The sequence below is a fragment of the Sciurus carolinensis genome, chromosome 11 (genome assembly GCF_902686445.1).
Source record: "Sciurus carolinensis chromosome 11, mSciCar1.2, whole genome shotgun sequence".
In the NCBI taxonomy this organism is placed as follows: Eukaryota; Metazoa; Chordata; class Mammalia; order Rodentia; family Sciuridae; genus Sciurus; species Sciurus carolinensis.
The window spans coordinates 56,603,777-56,626,977 of record NC_062223.1 but is presented as its reverse complement, the minus strand read 5'-3'; the positions used below and the strand labels follow the sequence as shown (position 1 = coordinate 56,626,977).

General features: G+C 41.4%; 2 protein-coding genes across 5 annotated transcripts in view; both read left to right on the top strand.

Moving 5' to 3' along the window:
* The first annotated feature begins 1,667 nt into the window (after positions 1–1,667).
* Positions 1,668–17,192, top strand: Htatip2 (HIV-1 Tat interactive protein 2). 4 transcript variants are annotated; one of them, XM_047517074.1, is made up of 6 exons: positions 1,668–1,762; positions 2,178–2,369; positions 4,107–4,214; positions 12,146–12,283; positions 15,524–15,585; positions 16,243–17,192. In XM_047517074.1, the coding sequence occupies exons 2-6, from the start codon at positions 2,184–2,186 to the stop codon at positions 16,466–16,468; spliced, it is 720 nt and encodes a 239-aa protein (XP_047373030.1). In that variant the 5' UTR covers positions 1,668–1,762; positions 2,178–2,183; the 3' UTR covers positions 16,469–17,192. The 4 variants fall into 4 exon arrangements, with proteins under 4 accessions (XP_047373030.1, XP_047373028.1, XP_047373027.1 ...); XM_047517072.1 differs by having other exon boundaries at positions 1,723–1,762; positions 2,174–2,369; XM_047517071.1 differs by lacking the exon at positions 1,668–1,762 and adding an exon at positions 1,769–1,914 and having other exon boundaries at positions 2,174–2,369.
* A 2,862-nt stretch (positions 17,193–20,054) lies between these two features.
* The window catches only part of Prmt3 (protein arginine methyltransferase 3), a 125,973-nt gene continuing 122,826 nt past the window's right edge, over positions 20,055–23,201 (top strand). The window contains exons 1-3 of the mRNA XM_047518548.1: positions 20,055–20,282; positions 20,580–20,715; positions 22,309–22,391. Of these exons, the coding sequence (XP_047374504.1) occupies positions 20,255–20,282; positions 20,580–20,715; positions 22,309–22,391 (247 nt within the window). The 5' untranslated portion in view covers positions 20,055–20,254. The remainder of the gene's footprint in view (positions 20,283–20,579; positions 20,716–22,308; positions 22,392–23,201) is intronic.

The following is a 23,201-nucleotide window of genomic DNA, read 5'->3' as shown; positions in this document are numbered from 1 at the left end:
CCTAAGAGTAAAAAAACAATAGCCCACAGAAAGACTAGTACAAGAATGATCACAGGAACCTTACTCACAATGGCGAACAATTAGAAACAAACCTAAAGTCCATCATAAGCAAATGTTTAAATACATGAGATATTCATACCAAAATAGTGGAATATGACTCAGCAGTAAAAAGGAATGAATTTCTGATACATGAAACAACCAGGGCTGACTCACCCATTTGGCACAATAGGCATAGTTCTGAGACCTGTGAAAATAGCTTTTAAATTGAAGAAAATGTTGATATATAATATTGAAATATCCATCTTTACAAAACATACTCATAAGAAATAATTCTTAACATATGTATTTTTTTAATGAAGGAAGGGAAACATGGAAGTGCTTAAGGCCCACAGAAATCATAATGCAGTCCTTTGAAAAACCAGGATGAGTATTAAAAAGCAGGTTAAACAGAACAACTGAGACACAAAAGAGTGTGCAATTCCATTTAAGTGCAGTTCTGGAACAGGCAAAACTAATCTATGTTGAAAGTAATCAGAAATTACTGGGGTAGGGAGGGACTGCTGAATTGGAGGGATGAAGGCATTCTCTGGGATAACAGACATGTTCTATATTTTGGTTTTGGTGTTATACCTAGTTGTATATGCAACTTCCTAAAATTATGGGACTGAACTTTTAGGATCTGTGCATTTTGTTGTGTATAAATAGTGCTACGTTTTGAAAAAGAAAGAAGGGGAGGAGGATACTAGGGTACAATTAATCATCTCTGTGACAGATTTGATAAATGACTTGCTAAGACGTGTTAGCTGAGGAGGTTTACTGTTGCATTTTAGCAGGAGTCTTTGGGCACTCAAATGGAAGAGTCCACACACCGTGAGGACTGAACCACTCTGCCCTGTTCTGTCAAGGTTTGTTATCACAGGCAACAGAACAGATCTAGTTGGCACAAGCAGAAAAAGAACCTATCTGGCAGAATAAGAGGAAACATTCAGAACACCCTCAAATCGGGGGAGGCAAAACAGAGGAAAGATCACACCATTAGGTCACTGGGGGCTGGTAGGATGCCACCATCTACATTTTCCTCCCACCTAGAGAGCTCAGGCTTTCACCAGTGTGGAAGCATCTGATTGGCCAGGTCTAGGTCAGGCCTAGGTCAGGCCCAAGGAGATAGGAGTGGGAGTTTGTCACTGGTTTCTAGACTTGGAAAAGGAGCCCCAGCATCACTAGTGTTCACAGCACTGTCCATCCACATTGTTTGTATTCTTGCTTTGTCATTCTAACGCCTGTCCTGGACTTTCAAGATCCAGAACACGCCCAATGTGAATAGTTATGTTCCAAACCCCAGATCACGCCCTGGGGTGTGACCCACAGGATTTGGTGTGCAAGATTATATCGCTGCAATCACCTAGAAATAGGCCAGGACCTGGGCCGACTTTGAGTGGGTGTAAGTTTTTGACTTAGTGAATTTAAGATGAAGATTTCCAATATATAGTTGAAATTACAGCTGGGTGGGGGGCAATGAATGTCAAGTCTGGGACGTAGACTGGTGGGGCTTGTTGATCTGAGCCCATGTGGTCGGGAGGCACGAGGGAGGGCCGTTCCTGGGGATTCCACCACGAGGGAAGGGGTCTCCCGGGCTTAGGCACAGCCCCCACGCGGCCCACGCGGCCCACGCGCCCTCGAGTCCCCGCGCCCTTTCCGAGGTCCGCCCCTCTGGGCGGGGCGAGGCAGCGACGCTACGAAGTCACCCGGAAGACCGAGCAGGGTAGGCGCGGGCCGGGTTGCCTGGACCCCAGGGCTGGCGGTGGAGGGCTGCCCGATGCTCGGGCCTGCAGCGCTGGGCGCCGCGGCGGCGGCACTGGTGGCCGCCCTGCTCCTGGCGCGGCGTGAGGACACGGGGCCCGGGACCGGCCCCAGGTAACTCCTCCAGGCAGAGGACCGAGCTGGGGCCCCGCACTCCTCCCGGGACCCGGGAAGCGCGGGGGAGGCCCCGTGGTGCAGCAGGCTGTGGCACCTGGGAGCACCCCGCTCGGCCCCCTTCCGCTGTGTCTGCTGGGGCAAATGGGAGGCGGCTAAGGAGCCGCGCCCCGCGGGTGACTCAGCACTTTCCCCTGAGCCTGGGTGGTGCGGTCGCTTAGCATCCTCAGACCAACACCTGTCGATGTTATTTCCCCAGCAAGGCCGAGATGGAGGCGCTGCCGAAGCTTCGGGAAGACTTCAAGATGCAGAATAAATCCGTCTTTATTCTGGGCGCCAGCGGGGAAACCGGCAGAGTGCTCTTAAGAGAAATCCTGGAACAGAATCTGTTTTCCAGAGTCACTCTGATTGGCCGGAGGAAGCTCACCTTCGAGGAGGAAGCTTATAAAAATGTGGTGGGTATTTGAGCTGGGACTCAAAAATTTACCCGCATTGAATTTGTAAGGTGAATGTATTTCATGCCCGAAGGCTGAACATTGCTGGGCCAGTGATGGCGGAGGGAGAGATGGACCTGTCAGAGTACCTCCAGGGAGCCTGCCTTGTTGCTGGCTTGTAGGCCTCTTTCACCCTGTGGCCTTGAGCAAAGAGTTTTCTACATCTAGAACTGGATAATGTGAGACCTACGTTGTAATGGGGGAAGGCAAGACCGGAAAGCACTATTTTTAGTTCAGACAAGCTGGCTTTTAGGGATAATCCTGGAAAACTTTGGCAGTTTTCTTAATCGCCTTATTTTGTCTACCTGTACACTTAACATTAATGTTATGAGAACCTAAAAATGTTGTGCAGAATGGGAAAGATCTGTGGCAGTGAAATGTGGACGTACCTGGGTACAAGAATCTGTCCTGCCTGACTTCCCAAACTTGTGTCCATAAACATTACCTTCACCTTAAGTTACACTTTCAGGGTAAACAGATGATACACCAGACTTCCATCTGGCCATAACACCTAAATACCTGAAGTCTGAGCTTACTGAAGATTTCTTGCTTCCTTTAAACTGTGTTATCTGTGAACTGCAGCAAATTGAACAATATGTTGTGCTCCTGAGACCTCACAACTGTAGAATTCAGTCCTGCAGGTTTCATAGGAGGAGTTTTCTAAATAATAAGTGGACTCACCAGTAAGTGTTCTTAAGTTCCCCAGGTTCGTACTCAGATCATGTTGTGAATGTCTTTAGTCCATCAGATCTTGCCTATTTGAAACAGATGTCTTTGCTCAGGCTTACACAGGTGTTGGGTGGTCTTCATAGTCTAGTTTCTTGAGCAATATGAAAATCTCCTGGTAATTAGAACCTGAGATTGAGATATGTGTTCTGAGAGTGGAGTTTGGGTGGCACATCTTTTGATTTGGCACTTTGTGAAGATCCTTTTCTTCAACGTTACATGCAGTGTAAGGAAAATTCTTTTGAAAAAGTTGATAATAGTAAAGGAACCAACATTTTATTTAAATTCCCGGATGATAAAACTTCTCGTTTTCTTAGGTTTCATTTGCAATAGACTTAGAAAGTTAGGTGCAGGTGCTTAAATTTCAGTGTGCATTAGAATTCCTGTGGGTGCTTGTTGAATGTAGAGTCTGATTCAGAAGTTTTGGCAGGGAATCCTGGGTTGGGACTTTTTTTTCCTTTAGCACCTTCTGGCTGATTCTAATGCTGGTAGCTCATGAGTTGGACAGAAGGAGAGATTATCATCCACATTTTGCAGGTGAAGAAAACTGAGGTATAGCATCATTAACTTGGCCAAAATTACATGCATAGTAAGTAATAGGACCATGATTTGAACTAGGTCTTTGAGACCTCAGACACCATCCCTTGTCTTCACTTCACATTATACCTCAGCGGTCTCTTTCCTGGTAAGAGGTAGAAGGCTTGTTTGTCTTCCTATAAATAAATTAAAATTGAACCTGATATTAGAAATCTGGATCACCCCTAGTCCAGTTATATGTACCAGAGGTACATATGTTCCTGGGTGATTTTCCATTCAGATTAATTGCTTTTGACTGAGAGAAAATGAATTTGCAAAATTTGATGTTAAGTGGTTAAATCGTTCCATAATAATCTTTAATTTATTCTATAAATCTAGAGGCATGTTCTGTTTTTTAAATAACATGACATTATATATAACTGTGCCCTTGTCTAGAATCAAGAAGTGGTGGACTTTGAAAAATTGGAAGACTACACTTCTGCCTTTCAAGGTCATGATGTCGGATTCTGTTGCCTGGGTACCACCAGAAACAAAGCTGGGGCGGTAAGGAAGAAATAGACTTTTTCCTTTTTTACTGGCCAGTAATATCAAGGATTTCTTTTCGTTTACTCTTTTTTCTTTGTGTCTTTTGCAGTGCTTAAATGTAAATAAACTCTTATTGTTTAAGGTTCCATCTGCTGCCCTCACTTTGTTGTACTTTGAGTAATACCGATACATTCATCTTTCTTTCAGGCCTGAGTACTGGGTACATCATAAATATTCACATGATCTTGCCAATAGCAAATATTGCTATCGTTACATTATCGCCTGACTAAGGCAAACAATATCTGAGTAAACGTAATTGACTCATGCTGTTGGCTGTAAGCTTTTTTAATTTTTTTCTCTTCCATAATAAATATTTTAAACATTAAGCATCTCCTCTTGCTTGAGTGATTTGCTTCAACTCATTTTCACTCCAGGCCTTAAACTTGTAGGATAGAATATCAGAATATAGAGGCACGATTCAACCAGCCCCCGTGATGACTCAGCCTTCAGCAGTGATTCAACCCCAGTGATGATTCAGCCCTCACTGACGCAAAACTGTTTTAACACTTTTTTATTTTCTTTTTAATGGTGTTTTAAATTGAGTTGGCCCCTGCCCAGAATTCATAGTTTACTACATAGTTAAAAGTCATGGTTTACGACATGATCCTGGGCAAATGTTAATATGTCTTCTTTAATTTACACCTGGACTGTAGTTTATCCCTCTGACAGAATGTTCTTGCTGGAGCCAAATGTTTCTTTCTATTAAGTATGCAGGGCCATGATTCTGCCATGGGGCTTAATATAGGTTTAGAAACCAGGCCCATGCAACTTAAGTACTGTTTGTTTATACAAACCAAGTAGTTAGTTGTATTTCACTGGACTTCTTGGCGAGACAAAGGATAATTGTATTTATGCTTTTAGTCAGGATGTATTTCCATATCTTGTGTAGTTTTGCTTGTCTGCATTAGAACACTACTGGGTTTTGAGCTCTATACTGTGAACTGCAGGTTATAGAGAAATTGGATCTTATTAGGAATTGCCACATAATTTATCCCTTCTAGAAAGGGTCACGTTCCCGCTCAACAGCTAGTGCAGTCTTTTTTGTTTCAAGGGACAGTCACAAGCAGTATGCCCTCTAAAAGCATCGAAAAACTTTTGTTCTTGTACTTTGCAGGTTTCACTGTCTCAAGTGCCAGCCTGATTTCGGTGGTGACTCAGCAAAATAGAAAAACTGCATTAAGAATAGAGCAGTTGATTTTCATGACATTAGGCAATTCTTGTAGAGTGCTCCAGGGAAAATTCTGAATTGCTTTGATGCATTTACACTGTGTCATGCAATTTTAATCAGAGTCTGAGTGTCTTCAATATTGAGAATATTTTTTTAAATGGGTTTGGTTCCCCACTTCTTAGGCCATGAAACTTACCATTTGTTCTCCCGTAAAAACAATTTGAAAAGATAAAAATAATTAATGAGTAAGCATGGGAAAAGATTAGTAAGCCAGGTAAGCACAGAAATAAGTTAGGATTTAAATGGCTTAAGAGGATAATGGCAGAAAGTAACCTGACACCCTCTGTAGGAGAAGCCTCTGTTTTGTTTTTTTGTTTTTTTTTTTTTGGTAACTAATTTGAATTGGGTACAACATTCAGTTTGGAGGTTGTGACAAATAGGCATTGTAAGGGGTGACTAAAATGGGTAAGTAACAATAGTTGTTTGCAGGGGGCTTGTGGGGTTCTAAGCTTAGCCCCATGGAATTCTTTTGGGCCATCAGCCCTCTCTGTACCTATTACAAAGCTGGTGGCAAGCCAACTGTGAGTCAGTAACTGCTTATGGTTAGAGAAGTGTATGGTAGAGAAACCTGAAGAAATTCACAGTTTCTGTCTCCACTTTTGAGATCCTTAGTTTTCTAGAACTTCCATGACAAAGTAGCACTGGGTGACTTAAGCAACAGAAATTTATTGCCTCACAATTCTGGAGGCTAGAAGTCTGAAATTAAGCTGTCAAGGGGTTGGTTCCTTTTGAGTGCTGAGGAAAGGGTGTATTTCAGGGTTCTCTCCTTGACTTGTAGATGGCTGCCTTTTCTCTGTATTTTCACGTGGTGTTTATCTTGTGCGCATGTGTCTTTGTCCATATTTTCCCTTTTCATAAGGACATAGCCATTTATGATTGGGGCCACCCTATGCAGTACAACCTCATCATAACTAATTACATCTACCATGTCCCTATTTCCAAATAAGGTTATATTTTGAGGTATTGTGGGTTAGGACTTCAACATATGCATGTTGAGGGAATATGTTTGACCTTTAAAATTTAGTCTACTCCAATTTCTATGAAAAATGCTAGAGATAAGTCTATTAACTTTCTTCAGTTGTTTGGAAAACTGTATCCTTTAGTGGCAGCTAGTTATGCTACACTTCCCTTTCACACTTAGGCCACAGCAGTCTGGTCAATATGATAGCTCTCTGATTTGGCCCTGGTCTAGATCTGCTGGATCAGAATCTCTGAGGTTGAAAGCTTGGAATCTGTATTTTTAGCAGGTTGCTTGGGAGATCCTGAAACAACCAACCCTTCTCTTATTGGATCTGCTTTTGGGAGGCACTGGGGCATTGGAATGTATTAGTGCTCTTCACTGACCTATTTTCCTGGCATTGTAGCATAGTTGGGCTCTCCTGGCTTTTGTGAGTAACTTGTGATACCCTTTGGGAACCAGATTGACATTGGCCTTGAAAGAAGACCAGACTCAAGTATACCACTGAGCATAATGCATTTCCCTTTATTTGTAGTAAGAGAAGGATTTGGTTGGTGAATTTGGATGGTTTGGTGTTCATTTATTTCCTCACCTATTAGGAGCAGGTTCCAGCAGTCTAGGTTTTTGGATTCTATTGAATGGATAATGATTTTAATATGATTAATGCAGCCATTCTAATATTTATTAAACATTAGAATCTCATGGCTTCTGATTCTAAAATAAGTCTTCTAATCCAGTTTGCAAACTATAGAATAGGAGTCTAATACAACCTGTCACCTGTTTTTGTATGGGCTTTGTAAACTAAGAATGTTTTCCTATTTTTAAATGGCCAGAAACTTCAAAAGAATGTCATGGCACATGAAAATGTAAGAAATTCAAATTTTAGTATCTATAAAGAAAGTTGCTCACTAATGTAGAGCTGTAGATGTAACAGAGGCCTGTGAAGCTGACAGTGTTTATTATCTGATCCTGTGCTGAAAAAGATTCCCCACCCCTGTTCTAATCTCGTTTCATTTGATGTCCAGGAGGTGGCTCATGAAATGATGAGGTCTTAACTGGTTCAAAGGAACCAAATCACAGACCTTATTCAGAGACCAGGTATTTGTGGAACCTTGGGTATGTCAGTTAGCTTCTGTGGACCACCTCCTTGTCTATACTAGGAGGGGGGGACCACTGAAAAACTGCAGAATTCTGTGGCTATATGCATCGTAGAGAAAAGACCGACTGAAATGAAGGTACTGACTGACCCAGGAAGCCTCATTATCTGTTTGATTTTATTTTTCTATCTGGACCTCTTTCTCTAACCGATTGTCCTCCCACCTCTGTATATAAAATATAGAGATGCCCTTCAAGACACAAACAAATAGGGCTCAGGTTATACCATTCTTTCTTTGTCAGCATCTCTGCTTTCTGGTTGGATTTAGGGTTGGATTGAAAAGGGAGTGAAAAAGAAGCAACTGGAAACAAAAATATACCTAAGTGATACCATTTACAGAATGATAGGTCCTCCCTTCTTAATAAAGGACCCTGTGACCTTTAGTGCTTTCTCCTCCTGTGAGTCAGCACTGAAATGCCTGGTTAGGATGTTATTCATAAGAGAAAATACTGCTGATGGTTCTCAGATATTGGTAAAGAAGACTGGAAGAAATAAAAACTTGGTAGCTTTGAATTTTAATAAGACTTAAAATAAGAGTAATTATAGAATTTGTCTCTGCGGTTGTCTGTGCAGCTTATGAGACTGTCTCTTAGTCAAAATACATTGTATGCATTCTTTTGAGTGGGTGCTGAGAAAGAAACTTATAGTGGAAACCTATTTAATTAATTACTTTTTCTAGAAGGAATGCTGATTCCTCCCTTAGATTAGGACACTGGCTATGGAATTGTAAAGACACAATAAAATAATGAGTTAGTACTCTGAGAAGAGTCTGTTCTTTTGCAATATGGTTAGGGAAACAGTATAGTTTTTCTGAAATTGTGTTGCAGAGATAATATTGTATTTTTCTACTTTTTTTTAACTTAAGGGGTCGGAAGAACAAGAAAGGGAATTAATAAGATTTTAAAGATAGCTCCTTCCATCTGTAAGTAGGATCGTCCTCACTCCAAAGAAAACTGGCAAGTGTGTTGACATCTCCTAGCAGTCACCCACGCTCTCACCTCAGTTTGATTTCTAAGTCCTTGAAAGCCGTTGACCCTTTTGCTTTTGAGTTTCATTCACCAGCTAAAAGGCCACGCCATCAGGGTGAGGGAAGTGAAATTTAAAATTTAGTGGGCTTGGAAAAATGCGTATTCATAATCAGCTTGAGGGCTCAGAGGATTTGTGAAATCTTTTTGGATTAACAGCCATTGATTGCTAATAAAACAATATTTAGCTTTGTTCAGAGGACGGCAGTGGAGAAAGGTATGGGCACCTTGTCATCAGGGTCCATTGAGCAGGGATGATGGCCGAGGGTGGGGGTCTCTGCAGCAGCGTGGGTGCTCGTCCTTCAAGGAGCCTAAGGAGCCCTTGTCAGTTGCTAACCAGATCAGTGAAAGGAAGGACGCCAGAGTCTGATGGCTGGGGTGGTATTGATGTGCCTTCGCTGGCTAATCAGATTGAAAGAGTCCCATGGCATTTATGTCACTTTAATTTTCATCAAACAATTGGAGACGACAGCACTCTATTAAGGAGAGGTTGATCCAGAACTAAAGCCAAATAAATTAGGGTCTCAGTTTAATCAAATGATCCTCTTCTGGCTCTGGATTAAGTAAGAGAGACAGCGTCGGTCTGGAAGCTTGTGATTGGCTGACTTTTTCCCTTATTTTTAAAGGAGGATGAAAGAAAAAACATTTTAACCGAGGCAACTATAATAATCCTTCCAAGCATTTGTGCTAACACAACAATAAAAAACACAAAATTTCTCTTGGCAACTATGTTTTTTTATTGTGAATAACAAACCAGTTATGAAAACCACAGTACTGTGAATTGGGGTGAGAGGAAGAAATAGACATGGAAGAGAAATTCAGTTAGAATTTTTCTATGTAGTTTTGGATTTTTCTTGGCACACTTTCAGCACATCTAAAATTTCAGTTTGGAGAAAGGCTCTGATTAGAAGTGCCTTTCCCTGTCTCCCCCGACTCCACCTCTGCTGGGATGTTCTAAGTATTAAAATGAGTTTGCTTCAACGATGTTATAAAATAACAACATGAATTTGAGTCATTGTTTAGGACAAGCCCACTTAGGAGTGATTGTCAGAGTATACAGAACAAAAAGAAGACCGTGATGATTCTTGGGTAGAGAGATGAGTTTATATTACCTAAAGTAGGATAGAAAATTAACATTGCCCTGCAGGTCATCCAAACAGTTAAAAATGTACTAGTGAGTGATGAGAAAGGAGGACACAGGGAGACTTTTACAGTGCTGGTAATGTTCTGTTTCTTGATCTGGGAGCTGGTTTCAGAGATTGTTCAGTTTATTAAAATTCATCAAGCTCTATACTTACAATATGTTTTTCTTTCATGATATACTTCGTGTCCTATTATTATAAAATTGAATTTTGTATTTGTTTCTTATTGCTGCTATAACAAATGACCTCAAACTCAGTGGTTAAAACCACATAAATTTTTTATATTATAGTTCTACAGGTTAGAAGTTGGCATGGGTTTTACTGAGATAAAATCAAAGTGTTGACAGGCTGCATTTCTTCTGGAGGCTCCAGGGAAGAATTCCTTTCCTTTCCTTTTCCAACATCTAAAGCCTGCCTACTTTCCCTGGCTCATGGTCCCTCCATCTTCAAGGCCAGCAATTTGGGGGTGGAGCCCTTTCACATTGCTTAACTCTAAACACCTCTGCTGCTTCCCTTTTTGTAGGGCCCTTATGATTACATTGAACTCAGAATAATCATTTTAAGGTCAGCTGATTAAGGTCACCTTTAGTGGCATCGGCAACATTAATTCCCCTTTACCATGTAGTCTGACATAATTAGAGTGTTTAGGATGTGGAACTCTTTGAGAGACCCTTATTCTGTCTATCAGCGTTGTAGACTGTTTATTTTTACTAGCTAGAGTGTGGAATATAAAGGAACACAGATGCATTGGAAGAGCACTACCCAGAGTCAGGAACCTGTCACTCCCTAACCAGCAGTTTACCAACCACTGGACCTTATTCCATCTGCATAAGGAGGGGGATGGATGTGATATTTCCTAAGGTCTCTTCTGACATTTCTAAGAAAGATACACATTGTCATAACGAATTAAACATTTAGAAACCAATAACTACCTCACAAGAAAGATTTAATTTAAGAAAGTCCCTTGGGCAGTAATCTCATCTTCAGATTTGGAATCTCCTCACTGTAAGACCTCATTATATAATTGTGACATTCGGCTTCAGCTTCAGCAGACTTTAGCTTTCTTCAGTTGTCTCCAGTGTGGGGATGCTGGAATGGGTGGTGGTCCCAAGAAGTTGATAACTACAGTGGAATTCCCTTTTCCAGGTAGAAGTGCATGTCCCTCATTTGGGTCCTGGAAAAATCTATATTCTGTTTGCATCATTCACTCCTCCTCCTTTTGTGGCTATGAAAGAAACTCAGTTCTTTGTGACTGAATTTGCCTTTTCTCTGCTTTCCTCAGATTTTCTTCATTCCTTTAAATATTTTTGAAGCACCAACCATGTGCTAGCTATGTGCTGATGCTGACTTGTGGAATCAAGGAGAAAGACTCAGCCTTTGTCCTTGCTGTACTGAGTCTAGATCTGGGGTCTCTAAACATGTTTGATTATATGTCTATCTGTATAAAAACAAAATTGAGACTGCATTCCTCACTAATGTCAAAGGTATGTGGTAAACCATACACAAAAATCAAAAATTAAACAGACTATTCTCATAGTATCTAGCAAATGGTCTCCATCACAGTTCAAGAGTTTTAGAGTTGACACAAAGAACAGGAAATTGAGAGTTGTAACCTTATAAATGTGAGGAGGAAACCAAATGCAGGAAACAGAGAGGAGAAGCGGCTCAATTGTAACAGGTTTATCTGTGACAGGCCTGTGGAGGGGTGTCCTTCAGCAGAGGTTAGAACCTGTCTCCTGCTTACAACCTAGGAAAGGGTAGAGGAATTTTTATGGTTAGGCCATTGCTAGGAGGTTTTTCAGGGAAGGGTCCCTTGGTCATCCCCATCATTCTTTGTGATGGTCACTGTTCCACGTTGAACAGGGTTTTCAAGATATAATCCCAGGTATTAGTTTCATTACAGGGTATTGTCTGGGTTTAGGACAGGCTGACTGTCATCTGGGTCACAGTGACCGTGGGGTAACAGTTAGTCTAAGGTGGAAGATATGTTTCAAAATGGTGTTGCCTAAGTCAGGTTCTCCCTAATAGTATTATTGAAAGACCAGAAATGGTGTGTCTAAAAGCAGTTTCCCAGCCTGACCTCATTGATCCCTTTGCTCCTTGCAGATTTGCTGGGTGTCCATGCTTCAGTGCCATGGTTCTCATTTTTATGTTGCAGTCCAGCTTTGCTGCTAAGGCTGGTGTGTCTATCTGGAGGACCACACTTGGAGTCTTTCCCAGGGTCTGAGTCTGACTTTCATGTATTGCTTGGATGGATTATTTAGATCCCCATCCCCTACCCCCCACTCACCCCCTCCAAACCTGCCAACCAAGCCAGGTAGTAATCTTTAAAATGAACTTGCAACCTTTTGGAAATAACTCTTATCCTTTTCCCCCTCAGGAGGGATTTGTTCGTGTTGACCGAGATTATGTGCTGAAGTCTGCAGAGCTGGCAAAAGCTGGAGGGTGCAAACATTTCAACTTGCTATCCTCTAAAGGAGCTGATAAGTCAAGCAATTTTTTATATTTACAAGTTAAGGTTTGTGCACATTTCTACCTTCACTGTACTTTTGGCTAATTGGCAGTATTACATAATACAAAATACTATGTAATATTTAAAAAGCATTAAATACATTATATTATAAATTTTCCATAGCTGCAGGAACTGTTTTTGCAGGATATATTTAGGAAGTGGGAGTGATTTGAAAGACAATTTCCAGTGTCTTTCCCTCCTATTAATTATCCATTGCTCAGTGGGATGAACTGTGGCAGCTCTTCCCCTGAATGTCAGTGTGGCATCTTGGCATTGGAGGAGGCTTGGAGGCAGAGATTCTTAAGCTGTTCCCTTGGTTTCCCTAATGGCAGAGAGGAAGGAGCTTTGATTTCTGGAGATTTGGGGACATTTATTCTGAAGCATTTGGCTAATTACAAGCTCAACTTTCTTAAAAGTCTTGTTTTTTTTTTAATTTATGTACAACCAAGCATGATGGCACATACCTGTAATTCCAGTGACTTGGGAGGCTGAAGCAGGAGGATTGCAAGTTTGAGGCCAACCTCAGCAATTTAGTAAGACTGTCTCAAATAAAAAATAAAAAGGGCTGGGGATATAGCTTAGTGGTAAAGCACCTTGGGCTCAATCCCCAGTACCAAAACAACAACAACAGAACAAACAAACAAAAACCTCACATACATTTTGCTCTTCTCAACACAATATATATGCTTGTTTATTTTAATAAAGTTTCCATTTCGTAATCTTCAAGTGAAGTTGTTGCTGCAGGAAGCTAGGCCGAGGCTTTACTTTTTGTCCTTCCCAATGCACTCCAGGTGCCTACAGTGTAAGACGCAGGTCCTTAGTGTTTGGCCAGAGATGTTTCCATGTGAAATTCTACGGAAGTTCCTGTGGCTTCTGCTTAAATACCTCACCTTGCTCAGATTCACTTGTTAAGTTTCTATCTTGAAGTGAGATCAGCTGCTTTGCACATGCTAATTGTTGTTTGAAAATAACAAAAGCAAGCCCAGTCCTCCTTTGGCATTGTAATCTTTAAGATATTTGGAAATTAAAGTTGACTTGATGTATTTTTACCAGGCATTGCACCTTTAAGTCCTTGCACCCTTCTTTATTAGTTTCTGTTTCTTGTTTTTTCTTTTTTTTTTTTTTTTAATGTCTGGAGATTGAATCCAGTGGCACTCTATTACTGAGTTACATTCCCAGTCCTTTTTATTTTTTATTTTGAGATGGAGATCTCACTAAATTGCCAAGACTGGCCTTGAACTTGAAATTCCCCTGCCTTACCCTCTGGAGTTGGTGGGATTATAGGCATGCACTACTGTGCCCAGCTATTAGTTCCTGTTTCTAGCCTCTCCTCACCTTCACTTTGCTGAATGAACTTTACAGTGTTATTATATTGGAATTGCAGTGGAACTATTGCTTTTCATTCTCTGGAAACTCTGTTATCTTTTTAAAAAAGAAATATTACCATTTGAGTAATATTTATCACGTATTGCTCATGATCAGTTTGTGATTAGGGAATGTTTCCAGATGTTTTTCATATAGCTCAATCATAGCTAACCAATAGCTCTCCAATCCTAAAATAGTATTTTGAGGCAAATAAAGATCAGTGAGCCACCAATGAAGTTAAATCAACAATGGAAAAGTTTCTGGGGACTGACCCTGGTCATATTATGTGCATGTACTAATATGGCATAACAAATCCCACCATTATGCGTGATTGTAATGCACCAATAAAAAGAATGGGAATGTTTCAGTTTAATGGTTAGAGTTTAGAACAATACTTAAAAGAAAAAAAATTTGTTTTTAAAAATATTCATATTGGTTCTGAGAAAGATTATCGAACAGAATTTTTTTGCTCTCATGAGCAAGATAAACATTTATACCATTTAGGAAAGAAAATATATGTGTTTGTTCATCTTTAAAAAAATTTTTTTAGTTGTAGATGGACACAATACCTTTATTTTAGTTATTCATTTTATGTGGTGCTGAGGATCAAACCCAGTCAGTTCCTGACATGTGTGAGGCAAGCACTCTACCACTGAGCCACGATCCCACCCCCTGTGTTTGTTCAGCTTTAAAGATAAAGGAATCACTACTACCTATTCTATGGTTGTAACAAAGATTCAGTCAGACAAGAAAATAGCAAACATAGCTAAGGGTTTTTATGTATATTTGTGTGGAAACTGAGTATTGTTGATCTTAAGATCACCACTGATAGTGGCAGGGTTGGGCAGTTTGATGCCAGGACTTGTTGCTAGGCGTTATATAATGAATAGCCTTTGTCACTAGTGCATGTGGCAGGACCCAGCACAGTGCCTGAGTCATGACAGAGCCCCCACCAATATTAGTAATGCCAACAGAATGGAAAGAGACCTTCTTGTTTACTGAAGTTGGCCCGTATTGCCTGCAGCATGGGTTTATGAGTTAGATTAATTAAAAGGATAGAAATGACAACCAAACTGTCATCCCAGAATGATACTAAATAACAGTTGTGTCTAGAATTTGGAAAGGTGATCTTTCTTGAATAATCCTTCAACTACTGTGTGTATTATTCCTGATATTTATCATTTATGTTCTCAACCTCCTTTTGTAGGAAGGCTCCCTCCCTTTCAGTTTTAGAAGGTCCTTGGTTCTTTAGGAACATTTGTTCTACTCAGTACCTTTTTAAACTGCATTCATTATGGAGGCCTGGATCAATCACCTACTTTTATGGGTATTCTGCTGGTGTGATGTGAGAACTGTTGGGGTGTCAAGCCAGAGCACTAAACTGGCCTCATGTTCTATGTCTGTAAACTTTAGTTCTTCATCTGTTCAATGGAAGAAGATATAAATTTAAAACATTGTCTATATGTAATCTCCCTGCCCTTTGAAATTGTGGGGGATTTGTTAAGAAGTGAGTAATATAGATGGGCATCTGTTGGAGTACCTGTAAACTAAAAAAGGTCATCAGTATCTGCAAACATGCTGCATTGATCCTGGGCTTAAGTGAGATACTCTAGTGGTTGAACCTCTCTGGATCTCTCTTAATGGCAGAAGACTGACTGGCCATGCTGCCATTCACTCATTCTGCAGACTGTTTTTCACTCTACTACTTGTCAGGATTAAATAATTTCTTCCTTAACTTCCCAGGCTTTTTAGAATCTAAGTTGCTAGGTAAGGATTTAGACCTGCAGAAGCAGATTATATTTAAAACTCCAAATTATTCCCTCTTAAGCATCACGTGAAATCCTCTGGATTAAATACTGAAAGCATGCTTTTTCTTACCAGGGAGAAGTAGAAGCCAGGGTTGGAGAATTAAAATTTGATCGCTACTCAGTATTTAGGCCTGGGTAAGTATGCATGTTACCTGAGCCAGTTAGTCCCTAGAAACCAGTTTCTCATTTGAGAAGCTGACATCTAAGATGCCTGTGATAGGAAGGACTTGGCTGGGGGTGGACTGCTTCTCAGAAGGACCTACCTTTTGGCTTTGAGAGAAAGGAGATTCTGGGACTAGCTTCAGAATAATCTGAATCTTCCTATGTGGCATTTGCTGCCTTCTTTTAAAAATTTTTTAAATTTCTGTATTATTATTTTTTACCTTTTTAAAAATTCTCTGCCGCACCAAATAAAATGATATGTCCACTGTGTTAGTGCGCTCAGACTTCTCTAATAAAATACCGCAGCCTGAGTTGCTTTTATTTTTTCATGATCTAGAGGTTGGAAATCCAAGATCAGGTGCCATCAGGGTTGGTATCAGGTGAGGCCTCTTTTAACTGAAAGATGGTCTCCCCTTTTCTATTCTTATAACAACACCAGTTCAATGGGATTAGTTCTATCCCATCTTAAGATCTCATTTAAACTGAATTACCTCCCTAAAGACTCCAAATGTTACATCGGGCATTAGGGCTTCAAACTCTAAATTCTAAGGGACACTGTTCATTTTAAACACTCACTATGATCTGAATGCAAGTTATCAAAACTTTCCCTGCTTTTCTTTTTCTCCTTAGAGTTCTGTTATGTGATAGACAAGAATCTCGCCCAGGTGAATGGTTGATTAGGAAATTCTTTGGCTCCTTACCAGATTCTTGGGCCAGTGGTCACTCTGTGCCTGTGGTGACGGTGGTTAGAGCAATGCTGAACAACATGGTGCGACCAAGTGACAAGCAGATGGAACTTCTGGACAACAAGGCCATCCATGAGCTGGGAAAAGCTCATGGTGTTCTTAAGCCATGACCACACTGGAGAAACACTTTTGATCACAGATCTCAACGTCCATCACTAAATCTGTAATTTCATGGCCTCAGAAGAATTTGTGTGCTTTACCTTTGTCATTTGACTATTCTCAGCTACATAGATCCAATCAGGACAAGACTTTGCTCTGCACTGGTGGCTCAGGGCCTGGTTGAACATGTAAATCACTCAGGGAACTTTTGAAAAATATAAGATTTATAGTCCCTGTTTCAAACCTTCTGAACTAGAATGTGGGGCATGTGGGCATAGGAATCTGCAGTTTTGTTTTGCTTAAAATTCTTCTGACGCTTATGATTGGGAGACAGTTTTGGAAGACTCCTCTGCAGTCACAACAGCAGTGTAAACCCTGGGTGCCATGCAGATGAATGCTGTTTTAAAACTGGTCACATTCTTGTTCTAATGAACAGCATATAACCAACTGTGTAGGTGAACATTGTGCCTTTACTACTACTTTAAAGTATATAATAAAAAATTAACAGTTCATTGGAGAACTAAATAAGGCAGTGGAAATAAATGTACAAATCCTGGGTGCCTCTTCAGTGGTTCAAAAGTATTAGTTGTACTAGTGGTGACATGTAGCTTTTTGGCCAATGCAGTGATACAATAACAGCTATCATTTATCAAGTGTTGGCTATGTTCCAGTCCTTACAGGTGTCATCTATGCTTTAACCCTCCAAACAATCCTTATAAAGGGATAATGTCATTATCATCTTATTTTTTATCCTTTTTTTATCCTTGTATCATAGATGGGGAAACTGATGCTCACTGTCGTTAAGTACCTTATTCAGGGATCCAAAGCGGAAGACTTAAAGCTAGGAAATGGCAGTCAGGACTGTAACCCAGCTCAGCCTAATCCTATAGCATGTATTGTTAACCACTCTACAAAAGAATATTGTATCTATATATTTCCAGGTAGTTCCAACGAATTGTTAGTACATGTCTTGGATGAGTAAAGTTGAAATATTTGAGTTTCCTCATTGGTCTTCAATCCTTATGATTAATCAGAAGGTTCACAAAGCCAGTAAGAATCTATGGCACCAAACTTCAAAGGCCTCAAGGTGCTGTACCTTTGAAACTATGGCAAGGGAAAGGAAGATACATAAGGAAGGGCCAAAGCCAAGAGAAGTACATGGTGCTAATTTCCATCATGGAACAAAGAATGGTATGAAATTTGTCTTATGTGCTAATTCAGTCAGTTCTTGGAGTCTACAGTATGCCAAGTATATTTCAGACTTCAGTGGACACTGGAAGATAAGGGCCATCTCCTTTAATAGGGGGTATATATTCTTAGAGGAGAGTGGACATTCAGTCATTCAGAAAAGAGGTATCAACTAGGGCAGGGTAGTATCTTCAAATATAAGCTTTAAGGAGGGTAGAGTATCTTCATCCTATTAGTGGGGTTCCCTAGCAGCCGGACTTTTGAAGACCATGAGTATGTTTCAGTGGTAACAGGCATGGGCTCTAAGAAGTGAGGGAGAACTTAGTGGTACCCATGAGGATATGCTGAGCACTGTGGGCTCTGAAAGAAGCCAAACCCAGGGGTCAGTAGAAAGTTATTGTCCCTGTATCATTTCCTTACTCACAAACCTTCAACAGGACTTGTTCAACCTTGTATTTTCGTCTCAATAGTGAAGTGGGATGATGGAGAAAGAGCTGCGTTCATCTTTGGAGCAGAGAGAAAAGCAGCCTGCTCCTAAGCACTGCATTGTGATGAGATGTGAACTTCAAGGGACAAGATTCTGGCCCAGTCACTCCTCCAGAATGAGCATTACTTCTTTTACTGTCAGCACTGAATGAATTATTACTAAGGAATTCAGTGGATTTCCTTACAAAAATACAGAGAGAAATGGGCTCTGCTGGACAGTTTATGTTGGAAGAATGAAGGGAAAAGTTGGCTGGGTGGCTGAGACCATGTAGTGAAAAGTTTTTAATTCATTAATTTATTCAGCAAATACTGAGTGCCTCTTATGTGCTAGATCTTGGGAATACCTCCAATGAACAAATTAACCCAAGAGAGTCAGCATATGGTCTGGTAATACCTACAATGAAAGGGAGCATCAGAACTAACATTTGATGGTTTCTGTCTTCCAGGATTTTTACAGTTAAAGGAAATGAGTGCACTCAAAAAAAAAAAAAAAAAAAAAAAAAGTTTAGCGATAGTGCAAGTTCTCATTTTTATTCACTAAATGTATTTTATTGGCTAGGTCGTGTAATATGTGCCAGTGAAATGAAAGTAAAAAGACATTGTCTTTATCCTTAAGTATAAACTGTTGTGGGTAAGTAAATTTTTAAAAATCAGATAATCATGGTAAGCATTAAGAAAAAAACAGGCTTCTCCTAGAATAACAGGAACCCATTTTAGGAATGGTCGTCCAATGAAAGCCTTTCTGATTCAGACAGAAGGACCTGCCATTTGTAGAGATTTCAGAGACGAGCAATAAATAAAAGGTTTAAAGTACTGGAGTTGGGCTGGAATGTTAGGCAGGATTATGCTGGGCCTAGTAGGCTTTGGTCACCAATTTAAACATGTACCAAGCACAGTGCTAGCATCTGGGACTCCAACTTGATGCCCTACCTGATGAAATTACTGCTGCCACTCAAAAAGAGAACTCTATGGTTAGAATGAAAAAAGGTGGGCAGGTGCAGTGGCCACCGTCTGTATTTCCAGCCACTAGGGAGGCTAAGGCAGGAGGATCACAAATTTGAAGCCTGCCTTAGCAACTTCCCCAGGCCCTTTTGAGACCCTGTCTCATTAAAAAAAAAAAAAAAAAAAAAAAGGGTTAGAGATGTAGCTTAATGATAAAGCACCCCCTGGATTCAATCCCCAGTACAAGGAAGAGAAAAAAGGGGGCGGGGCACCATAAGGCATGTTTAGGAAGCCAGGTGAACATCTTACAGCATACCTTGCTTAAACCGTTTTCTATCGTTTAGAATAAAGTGAACACTTATGTACTTAACATGTGTTAACTCAGTTTATCCTCATAGCCCTCAGGTTAGTGCAGTCATTATTCCCTTTTGTCAGTGAGGAAACTGAGGGAGAGAGAGTTAAGAAACCATATAGTTAAAAAGCGACTGGAGGATTCAAACCCAGCAGGCTAGCTCCAGTCCATGTTCTCTCTTTATTTTAAATCCTCTTGGGGCCGTCGGCCCCCATCTGGTCTTTACGGTGCACTCACACTGTTAAGGTACAAGTTAATGTGGGTTAGTTCACAGGAGTTCCTCTTCCCAGGTGCACTCAGCATGGCCACCAGAGGGCGCCGCGGGATGGATGCCTCTCCACTAAGCGCTCATCGAGCAATAATGGGCACAGAGAATATGAAGCCGCCAGCAAAACCGCTGCGGCGTCTCTCCACTTCTGGTCTCAGGGCTGCGGCAGGTAGCTCCCGTTAAGGCCTACTGGGGTTCGAGGAACTGGCAAAAGTTACGCCCGAGCCCGCAAAGCCCAACCCTCTCTGCCAACCTTCCTCGGTGCGCACTGCGTCAAGCCTGCGGCAGGAGGAGGTGGGGCCCAAGCCCTCGCCCCGCCCTCCCCACGCCTCACACGTGACCGGTACTGCGGCCCCAAGGCCGGAAGCGCTCGTGGCCTGGTGCGCGCTCTCGCGTTCCCCGGCGTCTACGGGGTTCTCCTGGCCCGGACCTGGGCCCGGCCGCGCGCTCGCGCTCGTTCACGGGGTTCCGGCCCTGGGCTCGGCGCCGGGTGCGCGCGCGCGCGCGCTGCCCGCCGGTCCCCGCCCCCCAGGCACGCGGCGCTCCCAGGGCTCCTCCGCCATGTGCTCGTTAGCGTCAGGCGCTACCGGTGGGTATCTCGGCGCTACGGGTGGGTATCCCAGCGCCTCAGGACTGGACTTGCCCAGTCGCAGGCTTCGCCGCTCGGGGCAAGTGGAGGACCCTTCCCTCCCAACCCCTCCGGGACGCGTTCCCGGGCGGCGGGACCTGGCGGGGAGGTTGGAGGAGGTGCCGGTGCCGGCTGTGGGTCGCGCGCGGACTGGGAGGGGGAGTGCTCGCCCAGGGAGAGCTCTCCGCCCACCCCGCTTCTGGCGCTCGGGGGTCGCACTCGTGTCCCAGGCAGATCTGATTGTTGTGCGTGTGTTAGGCGGCCAGGGCGCCGTGGAGGATGAGGAAGACCTGCCAGAACTGTCGGACAGCGGTGACGAGGCCGCCTGGGAGGATGAGGACGATGCAGAGCTCCCCCACGACAAGCAGCAGACCCCCTGCCTGTTCTGTAACAGGTTCGTCCACCTCAGTGCCGGGCCTCAGACCTAAGGTGCCCGGTCGCTTGGGGTCTTTGTGGTCTGCAAGGAACGACTGGTTCAGAGTCGAACCAGAGTGCCCTGTCCTTGAATTCTTGAACCAGTGCTTTGGGGTGATGGCTTGTAGAAGAGGAAGACCCACAGTGGTTTAGAGGGAGGAGCCATGAACTAACTGGAAGCTAGTTTATCCTACTTGTCCTCGACCGGCCTCAGTTTCTTTCCTCTGTAAAAGGAGACGGTTTTGGATTGGATTCGTGGTTTCCAAATCTGGGGTGCACCCTTGTCACCAAAGATGCTTAAATACAGATGCTGAACTCTTCACCTCAGTCCTTTTAAATCAGGTTTGGGATCTAGGATCTTCTGTTTTTATAAGGACACATTTTGATCTTATGTTAATTGAGTACATGCTCAAGTTTGGAAGTCACACTGAACTAGGTAATCCCTGAAGACCCTTCCATTTTTACTATCCTGTAATTCCTTGACCAGCCAGAGCATCTCAGGTGTAACATTTCACTTTGAGCCATTTAAATGATCTTAGTTCATGTTTCTTAAGTAGGGGCTTCCCACCTGTTGAGGAAGGAATTAATGCCCTTTTCACTTAGGGAAAGAGATTGCAATATCAATAACAGAGGTGTTGGATTTTTTGTTCCCAAAAGCACATTCCACTTAAAACCTGCCTTACTCTCAAGAAACTTTGGCTTTGGCTGCTGTGGACAAGTGAACATGAAAGAGGCCAGATTCTCATTGGTCATCATTATTTTAATAAATATTGCCCATTGTGCCCCATAGCTGGGCATAGTGCTGATTGGTGGTACACTGGTTCTGGTGTGTAGCCTCATTGGATAGGTAGAAGGTCTGCACATACTCTAGTTATAAAGTCATATATATTGAGCATCTCTGATGCAGTATCCTGTGATAGGCTACATAAATACTGCAGATAACCCATCTTGGTAAACATTTGTTGAAGACTGATCACTGCATATGTGATAGGTATATAGAAGATGGTTTGCAGCATCTTTGCTGTATATTCTTGTCTCATGTATTCTTTAGTTTTGCAGGTCTCATAATAAAAGAGTCTCGGTCCTCCCCATGTCTGTATTGCGGGTACTGTTAGACAATACAAGATCAGTTTTGAAATATGGCACTTAGAGAATGTGCTAGTTGTAAAATTACATTTTATGCTTTATTTCTAAACGCAGTTTCAGCAGTGTCATTTCAAAGCCTCTGAAAGCAAGAGTTGACACTTGGAGGAAAAAAGTCTCAAGTAGGGAATTTTTCTCAATTTTTTGAGAGAAACAAAATCTATCAATGGGAGCTCTCTTTCCTAAAACTTTTGATAAATTTATTGATGTTATTTGGCAAATAAATTTACTTGGCGTTTAAAAGGGTGGTTAATTGTGACTCAGAAGTGCAGATTCTCATTAGAAATGCTGGGTTCTGGTCCTTCATCTATAAGTATGTTTTTTCCTAATTGGAAAGAAAACTAGAAACTGGCTGAGTAAATTTAAAAAAGTGTATATTTAACATGAAATCAATGCTCCATGAAGTTACTACTTGATTTTTTTTTTTCAGGCTATTCACATCTGCTGAAGAAACATTTTCACACTGTAAGTTGGAACATCAATTTAATATTGATAGCATGGTCCATAAACATGGTAAGTATTTCTTAGAATAAGGACACATTTGTGAAATTTAGGTTTAGATTTTATGATTTTCCATACCCTTTTCTGTCCAAAGCCATATGGCAAAATATATATAGCTACAACTTTTCTTACAGAAATGAGTTTTTGATAATGGTCCTCGAAGAAAAATCAGTGTCACTCTTCTAGATAAAATTCACTGTATTTAAGCTTATAATGGCTTCACAGCTTTAAAAAAAAAAACAAAAAAAAAAACTTGGCATGTGATTGCATTTTCATCTAACTGGAATTAGGGAAATCAGGGTAGAGGTGGAGTGCAGGAGAGAAGATAACTTATAAGAAAATGTATAGGTCCAAGTACAGTGTAAATTTCAAGGACAATGAGATTGAATTTTATAGGTTTGGAGAAAGTATGGAAAAATGGGAGTGATGAAGTGAAGTTGGTATGCAAAATACTCAGGTAATGTTTCTACTTAAAACTAACTTTCCTTATGCCAGCTAATAGAATTGGTCTTTTGGTTCCTTATTTAGAAAGATTACTGAGGAACAGCAAATACCAGGCAGGTTTTTAGTTCTCTTAACAAATGTGATGTTCATAAATCATAAATTCAAGTGCATAACTACCTTCATAAATTATGTAAATGATAGCCTCATTTTTTCTTCCATTTTTTAATGTATTTTTAAACTGAATTAGAATTGTACTTTAGATATATATATGTGCGTGTGTATATATATGTGTGTATATATACGTGTATACATACATTCATTTAACCATATAGGTATTTTTGTAGTCTACTAAAGCTTCCTTGTAGTATCATTTCTCAA